This window comes from Grus americana, chromosome 4, assembly GCF_028858705.1.
Source record: "Grus americana isolate bGruAme1 chromosome 4, bGruAme1.mat, whole genome shotgun sequence".
NCBI lineage: Eukaryota > Metazoa > Chordata > Aves > Gruiformes > Gruidae > Grus > Grus americana.
In genome coordinates, this window is record NC_072855.1 from 30,174,782 (window position 1) to 30,194,416 (window position 19,635).

At 45.5% G+C, this 19,635-nt stretch overlaps 1 protein-coding gene across 2 annotated transcripts in view; it reads left to right on the forward strand.

The window, feature by feature from the left end:
• The first annotated feature begins 390 nt into the window (after window positions 1-390).
• Window positions 391-19,635, forward strand: part of PDGFRA (platelet derived growth factor receptor alpha) — a 35,437-nt gene continuing 16,192 nt past the window's right edge. The window contains exons 1-12 of one of the 2 annotated variants that reach the window (XM_054823888.1): window positions 391-582; window positions 7,749-7,809; window positions 9,218-9,532; window positions 12,501-12,764; window positions 13,483-13,613; window positions 14,982-15,153; window positions 15,242-15,431; window positions 15,953-16,068; window positions 16,548-16,674; window positions 18,200-18,393; window positions 18,849-18,943; window positions 19,054-19,186. In XM_054823888.1, coding sequence (XP_054679863.1) covers window positions 7,761-7,809; window positions 9,218-9,532; window positions 12,501-12,764; window positions 13,483-13,613; window positions 14,982-15,153; window positions 15,242-15,431; window positions 15,953-16,068; window positions 16,548-16,674; window positions 18,200-18,393; window positions 18,849-18,943; window positions 19,054-19,186 — 1,786 coding nt within the window. In that variant the 5' untranslated portion in view covers window positions 391-582; window positions 7,749-7,760. Of the gene's footprint in view, window positions 583-712; window positions 1,012-7,748; window positions 7,810-9,217; window positions 9,533-12,500; window positions 12,765-13,482; window positions 13,614-14,981; window positions 15,154-15,241; window positions 15,432-15,952; window positions 16,069-16,547; window positions 16,675-18,199; window positions 18,394-18,848; window positions 18,944-19,053; window positions 19,187-19,635 lie in introns of those variants that run through there. The other variant, XM_054823887.1, reaches the window with a different exon arrangement.

Consider the following 19,635-nt stretch of genomic DNA (forward strand, 5'->3'; position numbering starts at 1 on the left):
GAGCCCGGCGCCAGACCCACCGTCCTGGAGGGTCTGAGGAGGGAAGGCTCATTCATGAAATTGGGAGCACTCGGAGTTTTCATGAAAGTTTTTTGGGTTGGGTGGTTGTTTTTTTTTTTTTAATTTTCTCCCCCTGCAGTGCAAAACTCTCCGCTTCCCCCTTTCCTCCCCCTCGCCCCTGCCATATGGCTAACCTCCCCCCTCCCCTGCAAGGCTGGTGAAATCTGGAGGCAGAGACTGGCCCCCCTGCCTGCGTAAGAGCCTCCCGCCGGCGCGCCCGCCTCCGGCCGCGGGGCTGGGGGCGCGGGGAGAGCCAGGGCGGCTCTTATTCTGAAGGGGCCAGAGGGGGGCTTCATTTCCTGACAGCTATTTACTTAAAGCAAATGATTAGTTTTGGAAGGATGGACTATAACATTGAATCAATTACGGGACGCGGTTTGTGAGACCATTACAGTCGGATCGGGAGGGAGGGCAAGCTGGAGGGAGAGCGCGCGGCTGAGCGGGGAAAGTCACAAAAGACGTGGACATATTTTGGATATTTTACAATCTGCAGGATTGGGGCTGCGGATTATAAAGGAGAAGGTAAGAGGTGAGGGGCAGTTTCCCCACCGTTTTCTTTTTTACACCTTTTCTCCTGCTTTTTTTTTCTGTTTTCTTTTTTTTTTTTACCTTTACTTATTGGTTGTTGGTTTGTGTTTGTTTTTTTTTCTCCCCCCCCTTCTTTTTTCCCGATGCTCTGAGCCGGGCGATGAGCTCCTTCCCGCGGGGCACAGGCGGCGGGAGGCGGCGGGCGCTGGCGGCCCCCGTGGAGGGGAGCGGGGTGCCGGCGCTCCGCGGGCCGTCGGGGCGCGGCGACGAGCAGCGCGGGCAGCGCTAATGACAAACACATTGGGACGGCGGGGGCCACCGCGCCGCATTCCTGCCGCGGGGGCGGGAGCGGCCCGCCGGGGCTCCGCGGGCAGCGGCGGTGCCCGGGGGGGGACGGGGGAAGACGCGCACCGACAAAGTAAGGTAGGGTCGCGCCCAGCGGCTCCCCCTCTTCTCGCATCCCTTGCTGCCTTCACCCCGCTGCTCTCCCGTCCCTTCCCCCACCCTTTGTTTTTCACCACCTTCCCCTCTTCAGATCTCCCTTCCCCACCTCACTCCCCCTGACCTGGTAGCCTAAATTGCCCCGAGATCCCGGGCGGGGGCACGGACACAACCTCCCCAAGACAACCCGATCTCCATCCCTGCGCGCCCCGTCTTTTTTTTTTTTTTTTTTTTTTTTTTTTCACACGTCTCAACGGAAGAGAAGATGCTGAAATTAGGCAGGACTGGTACCTGGAGCCTTTCCAGCTTACAGCCCCTCTCTCGCAACGGGAACGCCAGCCCTGCTGAATGCCCCGCCGGACTGCTGGAGCCCACCGCCTCCTACCCCGGGGGAGGGCAAGGTCTTCGCGGCCACCGTTTGGATTTTGTCAAGCGCGAAGGTTGCAAACTTGCCAGCCTCTGCCAGGCTGGAGTCCCCTGGAAAAGTCCTAGGAGCAAGTAGGAAATGGCTTTTTGGCTGTCCGCGGCATTGCTCAACATTTTTGGACGCGGATCCCGCAGTCCAGGAGCCGTTCCAGAGAACAGGACTTGGACAGCTTTTTCTGGAGCCAGCAGCGACAGATCTAGCGAGGCGGCAGCAGCAGCCCCGCGGCGCAGCCGCCAGCCCCCGGGGTTTGCCCGCATCCTGGCGGGGAGGCGGCTGCGGGGCAGAGGCGGGGGCGATGCCGTGGCCCCCGCCCGCGCCGGGGACACGTTTCCAGCGCCTCTCGATGGTATTTTCGGCGCGTCTCTTGTAAATACTCCAACTCCCTGGCGCTCCTCCGGGACCAAAGGCTGCACGCCCGGGGCGGACGGGGCATCCTCTCGGCCCGGGTGGGGACCGACGGACCCGTCCACAGGGCTGCGGGCACGTCCTCTCCCTTTGGTCCCACAGCTTCGACCCGGGGCACAAGGTCTGTCCCCACGACGAGACTCCCAGCCCCTCTCCGGACCCCGCGCCCTCGGGGTCCATGCATCGCCCGACGGAGAGGGCTGGAGAAGCCCTGGGGTCGCAGCGCCAGCAGAATTAGCCAACCACGGAGGGATATACTGCTTTGCTCTGCTCCTCTCCGTCTCCCCTACCCCACTTTTCTTTTTCCTGGCTACCTCACATTAAAAAAAAAAAAATCGCTCCAGCTTGGCAAAGGTTTTCCTATTGTTTCCCAGACAAACAGCGAAGTGGCTGGGAGCTGCCATCTCTGCTAGGTTTGCTCGGTGTCCCGGGCAGTCTTTGATCCGCAGCGGCTCTAGCCGAGGGGCCGCCGACCGAGGGGGAGCCGCGGCAGCCCCGCTTTCCCGCTCCCTGGGGGCTGCCGCTCGGGCTCCCCGCGGGCAGGCAGGGTCTGGCAAGCGTCTGCAGCCTGATGGGGCCTGGAGAGTGTGAACGTAACCCCCCCCCCCCCATCCCCACCTCGGTCCCAGCAGGCTATAGGCAGCCCGCTGTCTGCCCGACGGGGCGCACCGGGGACAGTGGGGCGGCTTGTTCTGCCCTCGGCATCTCCCAGGGCCGATGCAGAGCTCAGCTGGGGTCCCAGCTCGGCTGCCTCAACTCCGTGTCCCTGGATGGGGCAAGAGACAGGATCAAAGCAAGGAGACAGGCATCAAAGGTTCCTCTGTCATCGGCTGATCAAAATATGAACTGCGGAGATCTGACTTTTAACTCTGAGTCTAGAAATGCTAGGAAAAGGTCTCCCAGCAAGGGACTTTGGTTTTAGCTTCTAGTTAACAAAGACCAGTTTAGAAAGGCCCTCAGCGAAACAGCAGTTTAGCCAACCTCAAAGCTTGGGGGAAAAAAAAAAGTTTGAAGAAAAATGAGACCTCACAAAGCACTGGGATTTAGGAGTCCACAAGCAAACCAGCTCTTCCAGCCTGCAGGCGCTCTCCCACTGCTTTAAAATGAGACCCCTTGTTCTGGTACTCCTCTCCTGGCAGGAAGGGGCAGGAGCTGTGCCAGTCTGGCTGCCATCGGGCACTGGGGCCATCTTTGCTCTTATTTGCTTGTTGATGTATGGAAAATCTTCATGTAGCTGTGAGAGGAGTTAGGTTTCAAGACAGCAGGAAGTAATAAATATTTTAATAAAATACCTCTCCACAGTACTACGGTATCAAGCTAGGATTCAAGTATATAGGTAGAAATGTATTGCATACCCCAGACCTTGCTGGTTATTTCCAACTATACCAGTTGGTCTAAAAACGAGGGTGAAGTGTATAACCTTATACAATCCTTGCCTCGCTTGCGTCCTTAGATCATCATGGCCACAATGACACTACTTCTGCATGTGAACTCTGAAAATTTTAATAGACGATATTTGCTTCACTTGTTTCAAACACCAGGGAATGACTTCTGAGAGGTTATTTTTCCCGGAGGTGGCAAGAATTGCTGATAATTTTAAAAAAGCAAGCAAGCAAGCAAACAATCCTTTCTCTCCCTCTTGCCTTGCTCTCCTGCTTGACTCATCTCTTTCAAGCCAACAAAGCTTTGCATGGGCACCCAAGGGAAAAGTTTGCAACAGCTAGGCTTCCTAGCTCTTGTGGTCAACAGAGATGGATTGTTTTTTCCATGCACTTATTCTGAGCACTTAAGTTGGGATCTGAGGTGTTCTTTGATTTGATCCTGAGAACCTAAGTGAGCTGTATTCCTTGGAAGTTCCAGTCTTTTTGTCTGTTTATTGAGACAGTCTGGAAAACCCTTTTTAGACTGAGTGGGGAAATTTAGATTTTGCAAATTCCCCCCCACCTTTAGCTCCTAGACTGGTAGAGTCTGTCCTTGAGGGTTGGGCTGAAGAATCAGGGCTGACTGGAAGACTCCTTGGGTAGCAGACATCTGTGTGTCCTGCAGAGCCTGAAGCACATTGCAGGAGCCCAGCACTGGGCTGGTCTTGACGTGTAGTTACTCCTGTGTACAGGCTATATTGGATGCAAATACTTGTAAAGAGCTGTGAAACAAGCCTCATTTTAGGAGAACGTTTATGCTAGTCTTTTTCATTGAAGAAATTTTCTTGTGTTGTTTGTGCCTTTCTGCAGTGAAACCTTCAGACCCGCCTGCTAGCGCTGTGGGGCTGCTGTGCTTTTGTGGAGAATTGAGTTTGCAATTTGGGAATTGAGAATCGAGAAATGTTTCAGGAGGTCTTGCCTGAACATTTACTTTTAGGTAGTGACATATGCCACAAGGAGGAAATGTTCCTTTCTTTTCTTGGGCTGGACTTAACTCTTCCTGGAAAAGATTAGTCTTCCCAGAAGGACAGACTGCCACTCTGACAAAATCACCACTGAAATTATCCACCCCTCTCATAACAAGCATAATCACATCATTACGTGCCAAGATTTGCAATCCAACTGCTGTCCTATCACTTATGTAAATACGGAGCAATAGCCACCAATTTGGTTTTATTACTTGTTTTTAAATTGATGAAATCGCATGAAATTAAAATATAAGAAATTTGAATTTTAAGTTGATCCAGGAGAACCAGTTTAGATTCAATTTGCTAGGAAGACTAGTGCTGCCGTCTGTGCGACAAGCCATTTGGCTCATTAATGTGGATCAACATTGCCATCCTGTGGCCAAGGCGATGAACTGTAGTGACTGGGTAGCTGGCTGGAGAAAAGTCTCTTACAGTTTCCAGTCTCCTGGTAGATGGTCTAGCTTTCTGTCTTGAAAGAGGTCTTTGATTTACAGCAATATGAAAAAAATGTATACCACTGACACTTCTCGGTCCAGCGCCGTGCTTTCTCTCTAGGTCATGTAGAGCAATCACCCAAGAATAGCATCATTTTCTAAACATGTATTTCCCTCAAATTTCTGGATATTGCTTTTGTCTTCTACGGTGCGGTCAATGAAACTCTTCTTGTAGGAAGCCAGTGCTTGGCTGTGAGTGTTTAGAAGATTGACTCCTTGTTGATAACAGTTCTTCAGATGTTCTTTTCCTGATTTTTTTTTTTTTTTTTTTATCACTAAAGCACACAAGAGAGATACCAAAATTTCAGTCAGATCCTTTCAAAACCCAGTGGTTAAAGTAGATGCAATGACTGTTTTACCTTGGGCAATCAGCCTCCCCTGCAGAGAGTTTGGCAAATCCCTCACGGCATCATCTAGCTTTCACTATACACACCCAGGTTTCCATTTTAGCTGGCAATGTTCAAGGTATGCAAGGAATTAAGGTTGGCTCAAAGTTACGTTGTATGTGTGCTGTCGATACTAGGCTTCAGCTTGCATAAATCTACTGGCTTCAGTGAGGTTGCACCAATTTGTGGTTTAATGGAGCGGTATTAGGAACTGAACCTGATGTATTTATTCAGGGCTGAGATTTGGGTGGTTTAGGACAGAGAGGGCTGCTCTGCTGTAAAGAAGGTAAAAAAGCCAGATAAGTGCATACAAAAAGTTAGGTGATTGTAAATAAACAAAACCATGGTAAGCACAGCTGTTTGGTGTGGGAATAAGTGTGAAATTGTACCTGCGTTAAACCTTGACCCCAGCACTGATGCGTGAGAATATGCTCTAGATGGGACTCCAGCATACTTAAGTCAGATGCACAATGTAATTAAATCCAATTCAAATAGATTTTGATTATGGATGATGGTGAATCCTTAGTACATTATTCTGTCTTTCACAGTGAGGAAGTGTTGCTATGGGTCTTGATGAGATTAGCGGGTCATTGAGGAAAGATCAAAGCGATGGGTTGTGAAAGAATAGCCAGATGGAAAATGCAAATTTAGGAAGCCCTTGTGTTTTTAAACAGCAATAGTAGATTGAGACACTCAGCTTTCATTGATTTCTATGGCAGCCCAACCAAGATAGCAAATTCAAAGGAGCACTTTGGAAATGCCATCACCTGTACTTACATCATTATAGTCATGGAGCTTCAGTCCCCGCACCCACAGCTCTGCAACAGTGGAAGTCCACTTCAGCAGAGCTTCTGCAGACTGGTGTGCCAGAGCTGAGCTAGCTTTGTGTTTTCTCCTTCTGTGCTGCATCGCTTGCATTGAACAACGCAAAAGGGAGAGAGATCTGCCTTTTCAGAGAGAAAAGGCAGAAGGAAACTTGGCAGGCAGTGGGGTAACTTTCTCATGTGGATCTTGGGAGTTTAGGAATCAGATCAATAAAGCAGACCATGATAAGTCTTTCAAGATTTGCAGTGGGTTACTTTATCAGAAAAAAAATTACACAATATAAATGTGATAAAAATGAGTAAGGATGCTGAGACCGAGGGACTTCTTTGATGTCCAGGAGTCTGTTATCAAAGGGAGACAGATACATAAACACATGGCAATTATTGCTAATTGAAGAATCAGGCAAAATGCCTTGTCTCTGTTGGAATGTTGTCAGCTGAATTTCCGAAGTCGTTTGTACATGTTTTTTGGGGTTGGTAGTTTGTAAGTATTCTAATTCTGCTTCCGAGACCTTTATGTTTTATTCATGTACCAAATACTTTTTGCTTTGCAAAAGCGTGCTGTCTGCTCCACGTGTTGTGGGAGGAAAGAGGGACTGGTTCAGAAATACTCCTTGGCATGTTATAAGCATTTAACTCTCATATGGCACTGGCATACTCATAATAACTAGATGCACCTCCGTGCTTGCCTATCTCAGCATCAGGAGCTGAATAGCAGAGGTTGAATAGAAATTCTCCAGAACCTTTGAAAAGTAGTCCCTGTCTTGGCACATCATCCTTTATTATACTCCTTGGTCTGTGTTTCAGATTAGGGGCTTTTCTGTGCAGTCTTTTCTTAATCTATATTGGCTTTGGGCCAAATCTAGTTACTATTAAAGTCACCAACAAAACGTCCATTGATTTCAATGGGAGCCAGGGTTGTAGGAGCTTCTGCTTTGGAAATTATCTAGCAGGCTGCTTGAGCGTTTTAAGTAAAAATGTTGTTAGATGGCACAAAAATTACATAGATGCTTATTGCCATTGCTGCCTCTTCAAGTCTGATGCTTTAGGATTATGTGTTTGAAAGCTGAAATTATCGCGTGTGATCTATGACTCTCCAAACAGTTGGGGAGAAGAGATGCTCTGCGAATGGCAGTGCTGGCCTACAGTCTGTCATGGATTTATTCTGTTAGAAAATTTCAGCATATGTTTTAAATAGCATGTCTCTCGATCAAGGGAATTCTTGCTAAATAAGCAATAAACACTATGGTATTGTATTGTATTCAGTAAGCTATATATATATACATATGTACAATGGCAAAACAAAAATATCACTCAGGATTGTACTATTTGTATTAAAATATTAAATATAAATTTAAATATACTTTTTCTCCCATAAAAGCTACTTGCAGCTAAAAGGTCAGAACTTACTGCATAAAGCCATTGCATCCTCACCGCTGCCTCTGTGCAGGGATGCTTCTCTGGGCTCAGTCCCGGAGGCTGCAGTGGGCACCAGACCTGCCTGCAGCCTGTTTGAGAGGGGGACGTGCCCGGACTTGGCTCCCCACGCTGCCAGCGGAGAGAAGGGGTGATGGTGCCCATGTCTGTGACCCCACGTACCTCGTGGGAGGTGGTGGCACATGTCTCAGCGGGCTGTGGGCACGAGCTGAGGTCTCAGGGCAGTTTCTCTCCATGGCACAATGCAGAGTGCCGGGAAGCTGTGCTAGGGCGCTGCAGGAGAGGGGTCCTGCAAACTCTCGTTCCTGTTGTCAGTCCATTAACTGGCTCCCTCCTGCCTTCTCCTTTCTGTTTCAGTTGTTGGTAGCTATGGGTACTTCCCCACGGACGTTCCTGATCCTGGGATGTTTTCTCACAGGTAATGTTCCTCAGTCCTCTAAGCCCCTCCACCCCTACCCCTTTGTAAATCTGTATTTAAGTTTGCTTTCATTATGCCTACAATAACAAATGCCAAATGGTTGCCAGCTGGCTACAGGCTCGATTTTTCTGCCCTTCCCTTCGTTAGGCTAAGAACTATGGAGACAAGGGTGCTTTTGCTAGCCTGTGCTGGCCACTTCGGCACCCCTACGGCTTCTATAACCTTCCTCCCGACTTATCTGCCTGCGCAGGGAAAGTGAGCCTGCCTACCTCCAGCTGCCCCAGCCCTGCCCCACTGGGGTTTCTCCAGCAGCGTGGTGCCGGCGAGGCTGCCTGTGTGGGCTCCCTGCATCCTCCCACGCCGCACCACCTAACCGCACTCGCCGGGGCTGCCTGCCGAGCCTCCCAACATCTGCCGAGCGAATGGTGCCGGGAGGGGAGGGCAGGGTTTGCCACAGGGTGCCAAATATAGAAAGGGCCTTGTAGGCTGAGATAACACGTGCAGGAGTGAGAAACTGGTTTCAAAGACAGTCTGGATTCCTGCTGCTGGTTTATTGCACAGACCCCACTTTCACACCACGGGCCTAAGTGCCTGTTTATCATGGACTACCCTATCTGTTTTGTACCGGTCGTTTGATAGACTGAAACAGCAAATCTGTTTCCCTGGTGAATTCTCCATTCTTTTAGGGTGCGCATCCTCTAATTTTCCTTCTAGGAGCTGGACCTGTACCAACCCATTTACAAATTACCTAGGCTTGCAAATCTGAGCCTCTAACTGTAGACTGCATCTGAAAACCAGTGCCATCTACAACATCTAGTTCAGCGAATTACAGTTTTATTTGGCTATAAACCTTCTGTACATTTTGGCTAGAGGTAGACTTGATGCACAAATTTTGGATCTAAGCCCCTGCTCTGGCCCTTTGCAGAAATAGAAGCCAGATGTAAAATGCAGGTGTTGGTTTTGGGAAAAGGTTTCTAACTTTCAGTTGTGAGCTTACTCAAAGGCTGACAGAACTGCTGGTTTCCTGACCGGTGCTGTAAAGACCTGTAAGATGCCCGTGACCTGGCAGCCAGGGTGTGGGATTCACGGTCCTGCATCCAAGCCGTGCCCACATTTGGGGCTGGGAAACTGAGGTGTGGATTGGGAGCTATCTCTAACTTCACCTCTGTCTTTCACCTTTTGATTTGACAAACAGAAGTGAGCAAGCAAACACTTAGCATTTCAAAGTGAAGCCGTTTGCCATCCATTGGGCAAAGCTCTGGCTTTTAACAAGGGCAGATTTCCTGGGACATCAGCACGTCTGAAATGGTCAGGAAAACAGCTACTCTGGATGCACTCTGCTTTATTTCGAACCTGCGCTGAGCCTGTTCTGTGTGTTCACATGCTATTTATTCATGTCTTTTTGCAGGACCGTTCCTAACACTTTGCCAGCTTCCTCTGCCGACTATTGTTCCTAATAGGAATGAAATGGTGGTACAGCTGAATTCCAATTTCACGCTCAAATGCTCTGGAGACAGCGAAGTGAGCTGGCAGTACCCAGTGACCGAGGGAAGCCACAGGATAGACATTAGACATGAAGAAAACAACAGTGGCCTCTTCGTGACAGTGCTTGAAGTAGGAAATGCCTCAGCTGCTCATACGGGCTTGTATGTTTGCTATTATAACCACACTCAAGTGGAGGATGGGGAAGTGGAAGGGAAGGATGTCTACATCTATGTGCCTGGTAAGTGGGGGATGCCACAGCCCCACGTGGAGGTTTGGATGAGAGGGCTGAACTGTGAATGTTCAAAAGAGATGTATTGCTGGTGGCAATTTGCTGTCGGAGGAAGATAAATGACCCCAGAGCCATTTCCTAACGTGTAGATCAAGACCAACCCCAGTGAGTTTATGTTCCTCTTTCTTTCGATTGGCTTTCGCTTTTTTGGTAAGAGTTTTAGTTCTCAGGAAGAGGGATGAATTCACAACTTCAGACCTGAGGTCTTCTGACCACCATGGGCTTGGTAGTTGACCTTGGTGGCCAGGTCAGCTCAGCTGTGGGAGCATGTCCAGCCTTTGTGTTTGCCTGGCCCCCAGGTGGGGATTGATGTCAATGCCAGTCCGTTCAGGGGTGACTTGGGTGAATCTTTTGGGATGTGTACAGACCAAACCAGTGCCGTGTCTGACACTAAAGCAGTTGCCAGATGAGGAAGGCCATATCTTGTTCTTAACCTGAATTAGACTTCAACTGAGAATTGCAAAAAGCTCGTGTGTGCACAGGGCCTGGGAAATGTAAAGCAACGGAGACGTCTTGGGGGTGGCTGTCACAAGGGAGGGTGAAATGAGAAGTGTTATTGCTGGTCAGTCTGACGCAAGATTAAAAATATGATGCTACCATGCAGTGCCCTGTAATTTTCAGAGCAATCATAGTCTTCCCAGGACCTGCACCGCCTTTCTCTTCAGTGGTGGAAAACCTGTTGGACCCAGAAGAAATGGCATTCCTTCTTTTTGGAAGTACCTATCCCCAGCTTTGCCCTACCACCCCCTTGCTCCAACTGGAAATCTGTTTAAAGGCTTTCCATGCTATCTGTGGGATGAAGATCTTTATTGTCATAGCTGAGATAGGCAGCAGAGCCACAACCGACTGTATTTGTAAAGCCCTGTCTGGATGTTTCCTCGGTGTTGGCTGGGGTTCAGGGGACGAGTGGCACAACTGCAGGGCCAGGAAAGATCAAGCCAGTAGATTTTTCAGTAAATATTTTGAACAGGAAACAAAAGAGAGAAGAAGATATTGCAAATCGTCCTGCAAAACTGCAATACGTTGTGAAGGAGATGATGTCTGCAACTGCAAGGAAGACTGTGGAAGGGGAAAAACTCAGGGAGTACTAACGGAACTTGTTTCAAAGGCAATTTTGCAGTGGCATTAAATTTTTGCAATTCATGATGTGTTTTTTGAGGACAGTGATCTTCCAAGAGTTTTCCTCCATTTCCCACACCAAACGTAAAGCGTTTGCGTTCATCCTTGAAGCAAGAAGATGTTTCAGCAGAGGCTGTGGGCTTTGGCACGTGTATCTCGATTTCCAAACAGCTCTAACCAAATCACCAGGGGATGTTGTTGGTGTTAAGCAGTCTTATAGCTCACTCAGTGAAGGAATGTAAAGGCAAGAGATGGAAGAGTTCTTCAAGAGGGCTTTTTGGTTTGTTTTTTAATGCCTCTAGACATCAGCCTACCAGATTCGCAGGGCAGAAACACCCTGTAATTTTTTCCACTCACTAACCATCCAGATGTCATAAAGGCAGAAACATATCCTTTTCTCCAAATTATAGAGAATGTTTCTGTTTCCACTATAAACTTTGTCTTTACAATTGTTTTTCCTGCAATGAATTAGGAGGGCAATGGGTGGCAGCAACCCACTTTAGCCAAGGAGGATTACACTGAGACTTCACACAATATCCCATTTTCACTAACAGCACACAGAAACCCAAACTAGGTGAATCCTGTTTCTGTTTTAAATTACAGTGGGAAAATGAATACACGGAGTTGGCAGCGCCTTTGGGATGGAGCGCTGTGTTTGGAATATTGCTACAAAGAGCCTGCCAGTGCAGCAGAAAGTCTATTGTTGAAGGGATTTGGATTGCTATTTATTAAATTTTATTATAAAGCTTCGCACAGAAGCTTCAGGCTAGCAGGGATTATTTGTTTATTCTGAATGGCCAAATGGAGATAATTTGAGGGCTGTACTTTTTAAGTTGGATATGTTATGCAATTATATTTTAAACTCAGGCTTTGGATTGGCTGGGTAGGAAAGTTGGCATGTATTTTGTTGACTTTAAAAGAAATAAAACTACCAGGTGTTTGTTTGCTTTTTTCTGGTTGAATACCATATTTTGAAAACCACATGCTGTGACCATAATGAACTATGTCTCGTAACTGTAATGTCGGACATGTTAGCAATGCATGAAGATAAGTACCTTGAACTATTTTTGATGAAATGTGGCTTTAATGGTGTTCAACATAAACAAAACAAAACTGATTTCTACTTTTTGACATTAAAAATCTTCGGATTTTTTTTCTTTTTATTTTTTTCCCCTGCTTATATATTGGTTGGGAGACAACTATTATTACCAAAGAAAAAAACTCTAACTGAAGAAGATGAGTGATTTGTGCCGATAAAAGGCAGGATCTTTAATTTTTTTTTTGTGTGTGTGTGCGTGTGTGCGTGCAATGAATGTTGCACTTAAGTGCAAAATCTTGTGTCATAAAAATAGGATGGTTAAGTCCAATTTCTTCCCTGAGATTTTTTTGCTGTGTATCTATCTTGGTAGAGTTGTCTATGATAAAGTGAATTCATCCTTACTTTAGTCCCCAGCAATTGCATGAATGTTTTGACACCCAGTAGCGATTTTCTTGCTTTTTGTCACTTAATATCATTTTGCCCTCACTATAGGAATATCTCAGAACCAGGTCTAAGGGGAATAATAATACTACTTAGCTTTTTTTCTTGGGGTCCTTTGCATTTCCTATTCTTTCCTGTTTTGTTCTTAGGTCAAATAGCAGAAATGAGATACTGCATACAATTAGCATGCCCTACCTGCAATCTCTGAAAAAGTGGAGTAATGAACCGTACTGTTTTCAGTTACGATCTATAAGTGGTCATCGATATCCAATTCTTGTACAAACAAGACAATGTAAAATTTCCTCTTGTTTTTTACAGACCCAGACATGCCTTTCGTTCCTTCTATACCAGAAGACCAGTTCATCCTAGTAGAAGAAGGTGATCCCACCATTATCCCTTGTCGGACAACTGACCCGAATGCTCAAGTGACTTTAATTAACAATTTAGACAAGGCTGTCTATGCTTTCTATGACAGCAAACAAGGCTTCATAGGGAATTTCCCTGCGGGCTCATATACATGCAAAACAATGGTTAAAGGCGTGGAGTTCAAGTCCGATGAGTTCCTCATCTATATTTTAAGAGGTATTTATTTTTGTTCATTTAAAAAAAAAAAAAGTAATAACATTCATCCCAGTTCTTTCCTCACACTGTAAGACCTGCATTAGTATCAGCATCACAGGATTGTATCAGATATTTCCCCGATGATGAGCTCTTCGTTCCTCTGGCAGTATTGCTAGTTATTTAATTGCTAGTTTACTTAGCGGTTACATATAATTTTGATGAGAATAAAGTGTCCTTAACTTTATCTCCTGTCCCAAATGGCTGCAAGAAAAGTCTTCTGTAATCCATGGATTTTCATCCTCTTTGCTGAAACGTAATTTAAAAGACTGGTGTTTCCCAGTGGCTTCGAATTGTAGGACTTTGGGTAGTCTGAAAAACAGCACAATTCAAATATTTTGACAATAAAGTTTTTACTGGCCGGCAACGGATTTTCAAAGACACTAACTGATTAGCAAAATGGGAAATTGCTTTTATACTGAGTACTTTTTCACAGGAGCGTTTGACATAGGAACTTCTAATTTTAAGCATAGATCATTCTTTGAGGGATTGAACAAAGTGCCTATACACTTCATACTTTAAGTACACATTGCTTATATCTGTATAAACCAGCAGTACTTTCACTGAATTTTCCAGGTAATTCCTCAGTAGGGGGATGAAATGGAAATCTTGCCCTGAAATCATATCATGTGAAAATTGCATAATTTAAAAAACTAAATCTGCTTCCTTTCTCTTCTCTTAGCTACTTCACAGCTGCCAGTTGAAATTGAAGCTCTTAAAACTGTCTACAAAACAGGCGAGACCATCGTAGTAACTTGTGTGGTCTTTGACAATGAGGTGGTTAATTTACAGTGGAATTATCCTGGGAAAGTGGTAAATATCTCTCTTTATTTTATTTTTGGTTTGAATATTTGTAGTTACTTATTGGGGAAGAAGGTGGGGTTCTAAAATATTCTTCCCTTCTCTGAATGAGGACAGCTGAGGAGAGAAAACAAAGTCATTTCTTTTACTTTTAGGTTACCAGAAAAGAAAGTCGGCCCCAAAAGTTAGAGTTTGCTGTTAGTAAGTATGCAAAGCATGAGAGGAAGGTGAGGTGTGACTAGGAGTCCATCCTTGGAGGGAGGAATGCTGTCTCTCAGGTCTTGTGGTTCGAAAAAAGAAATGTTGTGGAAATAGAAAGATCTAGGAATGTGTCGGACATCTGCAGAGAGCTCTGCTGTTGGAAGTCTGAATCTCTGAAACGGCTCTCTCAAACCGTGGATTCCTGGGCATAGTAGAGGACGATGAGGAGTTCATAGACTTAATTGTTCTTCATCATGCAGGTGTTCATTAAAAAGACTCTTGCATTCAATGTAATTACTCACTAATGAGAACTGCCTAGTAAGAAAACCGTAAAACTTTCGGAGAACCTCAGAAGTTTTCAAACTGGCATTAACATCCTTCTGCAGTGAAAGTTTTTATTTGTTAGAGCCTGTCCCTGTCAATAGGGAATTTCAGAATATCCCATGTAAAAGGTTTGGTCACTGAAGGGATGGAGTCATTGAAATGACTACCTAAGTGTGACTCCAAACCCTATCTTTTATTTAAGTAAGTTAAGAGCCCAAGAGAACAAAAATAATTTGAGAAGGTTTTGTTCTGTTTTCCATGTTGCATGTTATAAACTTTGCTGTATGCCACCTTTCAAAAATGTCCCCAGTGTATTTTTGTTCCAGCCTCTCATGATAACAAGGTCTACCATTCTCACCATCCTTTTATTCGCAGCAGTCTTCTCCTTGCCAATAAAATATTCTTGTTTTGAGAGCAGGCAGAACATAGCATCTAGCAATGGGTTACTTTTTGTCTGGTGGAGGGGATAAAAATTGACTCTACTTCATGGGAACTAAACAAATAAAATTCAAAATAAAACCCCACAGCTTCTATGTCTGAGAAGGTAGCGCAAAAGCAGTAAAACATTCTTTCAGGCTGCTCACCCAAATTGTGAATGTTTTTTTTTCGAGTGAACAAAATATGAGCTCTCAACCTCCTCATCCTTCTGTGTCTGCTTCCAAAAGGGTGTATTTTTATAGACACACCTTTTGTGCCTGTGGCTGAAAATACAACCCTGACTGAGTAAACAAGTCTTCTGCCATACAGGGTTTGTTTGATGGTTGGTCTCACTCCAGTGACATCATAAATCCTCCACGGTGTACTTTCAGCTCAGTTACTTAAGTAAGATTTTTTTTTTCCTTCTCCAAACTACAGAAAGAAAAAGGTCTCATAAAACTTGATGATATCAAAGTCCCATCGCAGAAGCTGGTTTACACCTTGACCATTCCTGAGGCATCAGTGAAAGACACAGGGGATTATGAATGTACTGCTCGGCATGCAACCAAGGAGGTTAAGGAAAATAAGAAAGTAGTCATTACAGTTCATGGTATAGTCTGATTTTAGTGTCCAAAAATTATTAACGTGTTGGAAAGATGCTGCAGAGAGTTGTTTATGCAAGGCTTTTTCATTTACAGACAAAGGGTTCGTTCACCTGGAGCCTCAGTTTAGCCCTCTGGAAGCTGTCAATCTACACGAAGTCAAAAACTTTGTCGTCGATGTGCAGGCATACCCAGCACCAAAAATGTACTGGTTGAAGGATAATGTGACTCTGATTGAAAATCTTACTGAGATTGTTACTAGTTCAAGCAAAGTCCAGGAAACAAGGTAAAAATATTCTTCTGACTCTTACTTTGCCATATTGACTTGAGTTTCTCCCCCAGAAACCTGAGCACTGCTCCTGCTCTCTCTTTCCACTGCAGTTTGTTATTTCATCCTCAGTGGCATTTAAAAATAATTTCTTTGTTTTCTGCTCTGAAGGGCGATGCCTAATCTGCCTCTTTTTATTCCCTTGATAACATCCACCTCTCCAAACCATAGGAATCTTAGTTTCTGAGCACTAAGCCCCTTCAGTCCCTCCAACATGTCTCCGCGCCAATAATTTCTAGCTATTTCCAATAATATCAGGGGCTTTGTCAGATCACTGCAGAATATAACTATGTCCATTTGTTTCTCATTGTATTTTGATAGTTATTTACTGTTTGAGTAATGATTTTAGTGTAAAGACATGCCAGAAATTCTAAATGTCACTACCTTATAATCTCTACATACCCAAATTGCACGTTGCACCAAAGTGAACGTTTTCTATGCCTGCCCTAAAAATACAAGAAAAACTCTCATTCCTACAGGTTTCAAAGTATATTAAAATTGATCCGGGCCAAGGAAGAAGACAGCGGATACTACACTTTGGTTGCTGAAAATGAAGATGAGATTAAAAGAATCACCTTCTCCTTGCTAATACAAGGTAAGGAGCCCCAAAGCCTCACCCACCAGAACTGATGGCACACAACAAAGACTTCATCCACTTACACAATGGTTTGCCTGGAGTATTGAGACAAGAACGGCGTGAAACAGGGTGTCCAGAGGAGTGCGTGCGTGCTGAGTCCTTGGAGTTCTCGTACCCTGATGCTGGCTTTCACTTCAACTCTGGCCTTGAGCCAGAAAGAAACTTTATCCTCCTGCCTAACTTACTCCAGCTGACAGCGAGGATGATAGCTCATTTAGTATGACATGAGGACGTGGCATAACCTCAGCACTCCCTTTTCGTGGCTCTAGCCTAGGATCCGCTCTGTCCTACAGGAGTTAAGGTTGTCCGGGACGAGTCGAGGTCTCTAGCTGTCACTAAGCTGTCGATCAAACATACACGTCCTGATCTATTTGAAATTTCAGGCTGCATTTGTAGACTTTGATGAATACTTTGACAAACTGCTGTCTCTTTCCCAGTTCCAGCCCTGATCTTAGACCTTGTGGACAATCACCATGGTTCTGCAGGGGGGCAGACAGTGAGGTGCTTGGCAGAGGGGACCCCGCTTCCTGATGTGGAATGGCTAGTTTGCAAGGACATTAAAAAGTAAGAAAAGCGGGTGCTGTGTTATCTAAAATATGACTTGTTGCATCCTTGATTAGCTTAACATTATTAGTTGCCATACCATGTTTTCCTCATCAAGGGCCAGTAAGTTATAGATAATTTTTTTCTTTTTAGAGGCATGTTGCTTATATTTCAAGAGAGGTTGTCAAGGGCAAAGAAGTCCAGGAAGGCTGGACATTTTTCAAGAAGCAAATCTTAAAGGTGCAAGAGTAGACTATCATCATGTGCTGAAAGACTAGCTGATGGGGAAGACGACCGGCTTGGCTGAACAGAGAGCTTTGGCTGGAACTCAGGAAAAAAAGACTTTATGAAGTTTGGAAGAAGGGGCAAGCAACTCAGGAGGATTGCAAGGATGTTGTGAGGTTATACAGGAAGAAAATCAGAAGGATCAAAGCCCAGCTAGAACTTAATCTGGCTATTGCTGTAAAAGACAATAAAAATGTTTCTATAAATACATTAGCAACAAAAGGAGGGCTGAGGAGAATCTCCATCCTTCATTGGATGTGGACAGAAAGAGTGATGAAGGGTGAGGAAAAGGCTGAGGTACTTGATGCCTTCTTTTCCTCAGTCTTTAATAGTAAGACCAGTTGTTCTCTGGGTCCCCAGCCCCCTGACCTGGAAGACAGGGACAGGGAGCCGAATAAAGCCCCCAAAATCCAAGGGGAAGTGCTTAGTGACCTGCTACACCACTTAGACACACACAGGTCTATGGGCCCAGATGGGATCCACCCAAGGGTACTGAGGGAGCTGGCAGAAGTGCTCACCAAGCCACTTTCCAACATTTGGAAGTGGTTGAGTCACCATCCTTGGAGGTATTTAATAGCCACGTAGATGTGCTGCTTAGGGACATGGTTTAGTGGTGGACTTGGCAGTGCTCAGTTAACAGTTGGACTTGATGATCTTAAAGGTCTCTTCCAAAACGATTCTATGATTCTATAATTACAATTTTGACCTTCAAAGTGTTTTAGACATGTGGAGTAATTACTCCCATTTTTGCTAGTTCTAGACTGGCTCCTTCTGTGGCTGGTGGGAGGCAGGGTTTTTCCTGGGAGGTTATCCACCAGGGAGAGGGATACCATGCATGGAAGAAGGCTAGGAGTCCTGGGCACCTCCCAGGTGTGTTCTGCTTTCATTGTGCTAAAATCTCTTGCTGCCTGATGGGATGATTGTCCTCCTAGCCCTACCACAGGGTACAGCACAAGGAGAAATATAGATCCATCGAGTACTATAAGTCTATGGGTTACATTGTGACACCAAGCTCTATTCATACCAGACATGCTGGGCTGCATTGTCAGGCCCTCAAAGTGGCAGCAGTAATGAGGATCATAAGGCAAATTATTCTGAGGGAAGAAACATGTAGACTTTTCACAGAGGTGGTCTTAAGCATTTCTGCTCTTTAAAATGATCATTGTCAGAAGAAATAGGGAAAGGCAATTGCTGTTCTGTTTGCTCTTCTTTATCCATACCTATGCCCAACTCCTGTTTCCCCTGTTACTCTTCTCTGCAGGTGCAGCAATGACACCTCATGGACTCTTTTGACTAACAATATCTCTGATATACACATGGAAGCCCACCTGGATGAGAAAAACATGGTGGAAAGCCAGGTCACCTTCCAGAAGGTAGAGGAAACCCTGGCTGTGCGATGTGTGGCAAGGAATGACCTTGGTGCTGTTACTCGGGAACTGAAGCTTGTGGCTCCCAGTGAGTTTGCTTTGTCCTTCTGTGAAATTACAGCAGCCAGTATGACCCCTCTCTAACAGACCCCAGTCTTAATAGATAGAAATATGAATTGTTGCAGATAAAAATAAATGAAAATGGATTTTTTTCCACCTTGAGACATCTGAGGATGAGGCATTCTACAGGTCTTTAAGGTGCATCTGTTTTTCACTTATTATGTGGTTCCATGATTAATTTTATCATTTTATGGCCACTGGCTATGGGATGTTCTTCTAAACAATCTCTGCATTTGGTTTTGAAACAGGAAGGCAGAGCAGCTCTGGGCTTGGAAAGACTTTACGGTCCCCAGCCCCAGGAACTACTCCTGCCACATCTGCAGGACATGGGAAGTGTGATGGTAGGGGAGGTGGGTGTCTTATGTATGTGTCATGTTCCTCATGGCTCAGGAGGAAAATATGGTCTGTCTTTTTACTCCACAGCCTTGCGATCAGAACTAACAGTGGCTGCTGCAGTCTTAGTGCTTTTAGTGATTGTGATAATTTCGCTGATTGTCCTGGTCATCATATGGAAACAGGTAACGTAGAAAAGTATTTCAGTTTGGATGCTGAGCCCTGCTAGGTTTTGATCTGCTCTGAAGTCAGGCACAGGACTAATGGTTGGTTTTGCATTCAATCTGCTTTGCAGAAGCCACGGTATGAGATAAGATGGAGAGTCATTGAGTCTATCAGCCCTGATGGCCACGAATACATTTATGTGGACCCAATGCAACTGCCTTATGACTCCAGATGGGAGTTTCCTCGAGACGGGTTAGTGCTTGGTAAGTTTCCTCTAAGGGACTAATCCCATCCTTCTCTGGGGTGAAGGACGATTAAGGACAACTCAGAGGTCTCTGCTGCTGGGATTTGTGATGTAACTCATGGCCATGAAGTCCAGAGCCTCTCTGTACCTATCTGTTCTCCTGTTCTCCTACCACATCCTCTTCTTCCCCTACAGTGGTGTCAGCCTTCAGCTCCTTGTGTTAGTGTCTCCCACACCTCCGTTGCAGCTCTCCTCCGCGTGCCCCGCATGCCGTGCCCACTCTCACGTGGCTTAGGCGGCCTCTCCCAGCGTTACGTTTCCTCTTCAACACTCAGCTCTGCTAAGGCACCCGCAAAAAGCACATTAGCATTTTTTACTTGCAAGACTTTTATAGACTTATGTGTAGAGGCCAAGGAAAACCTGCAAGTAGTTATGTAGTTTTATTGTTTTTTAAAGTATTAATCCATG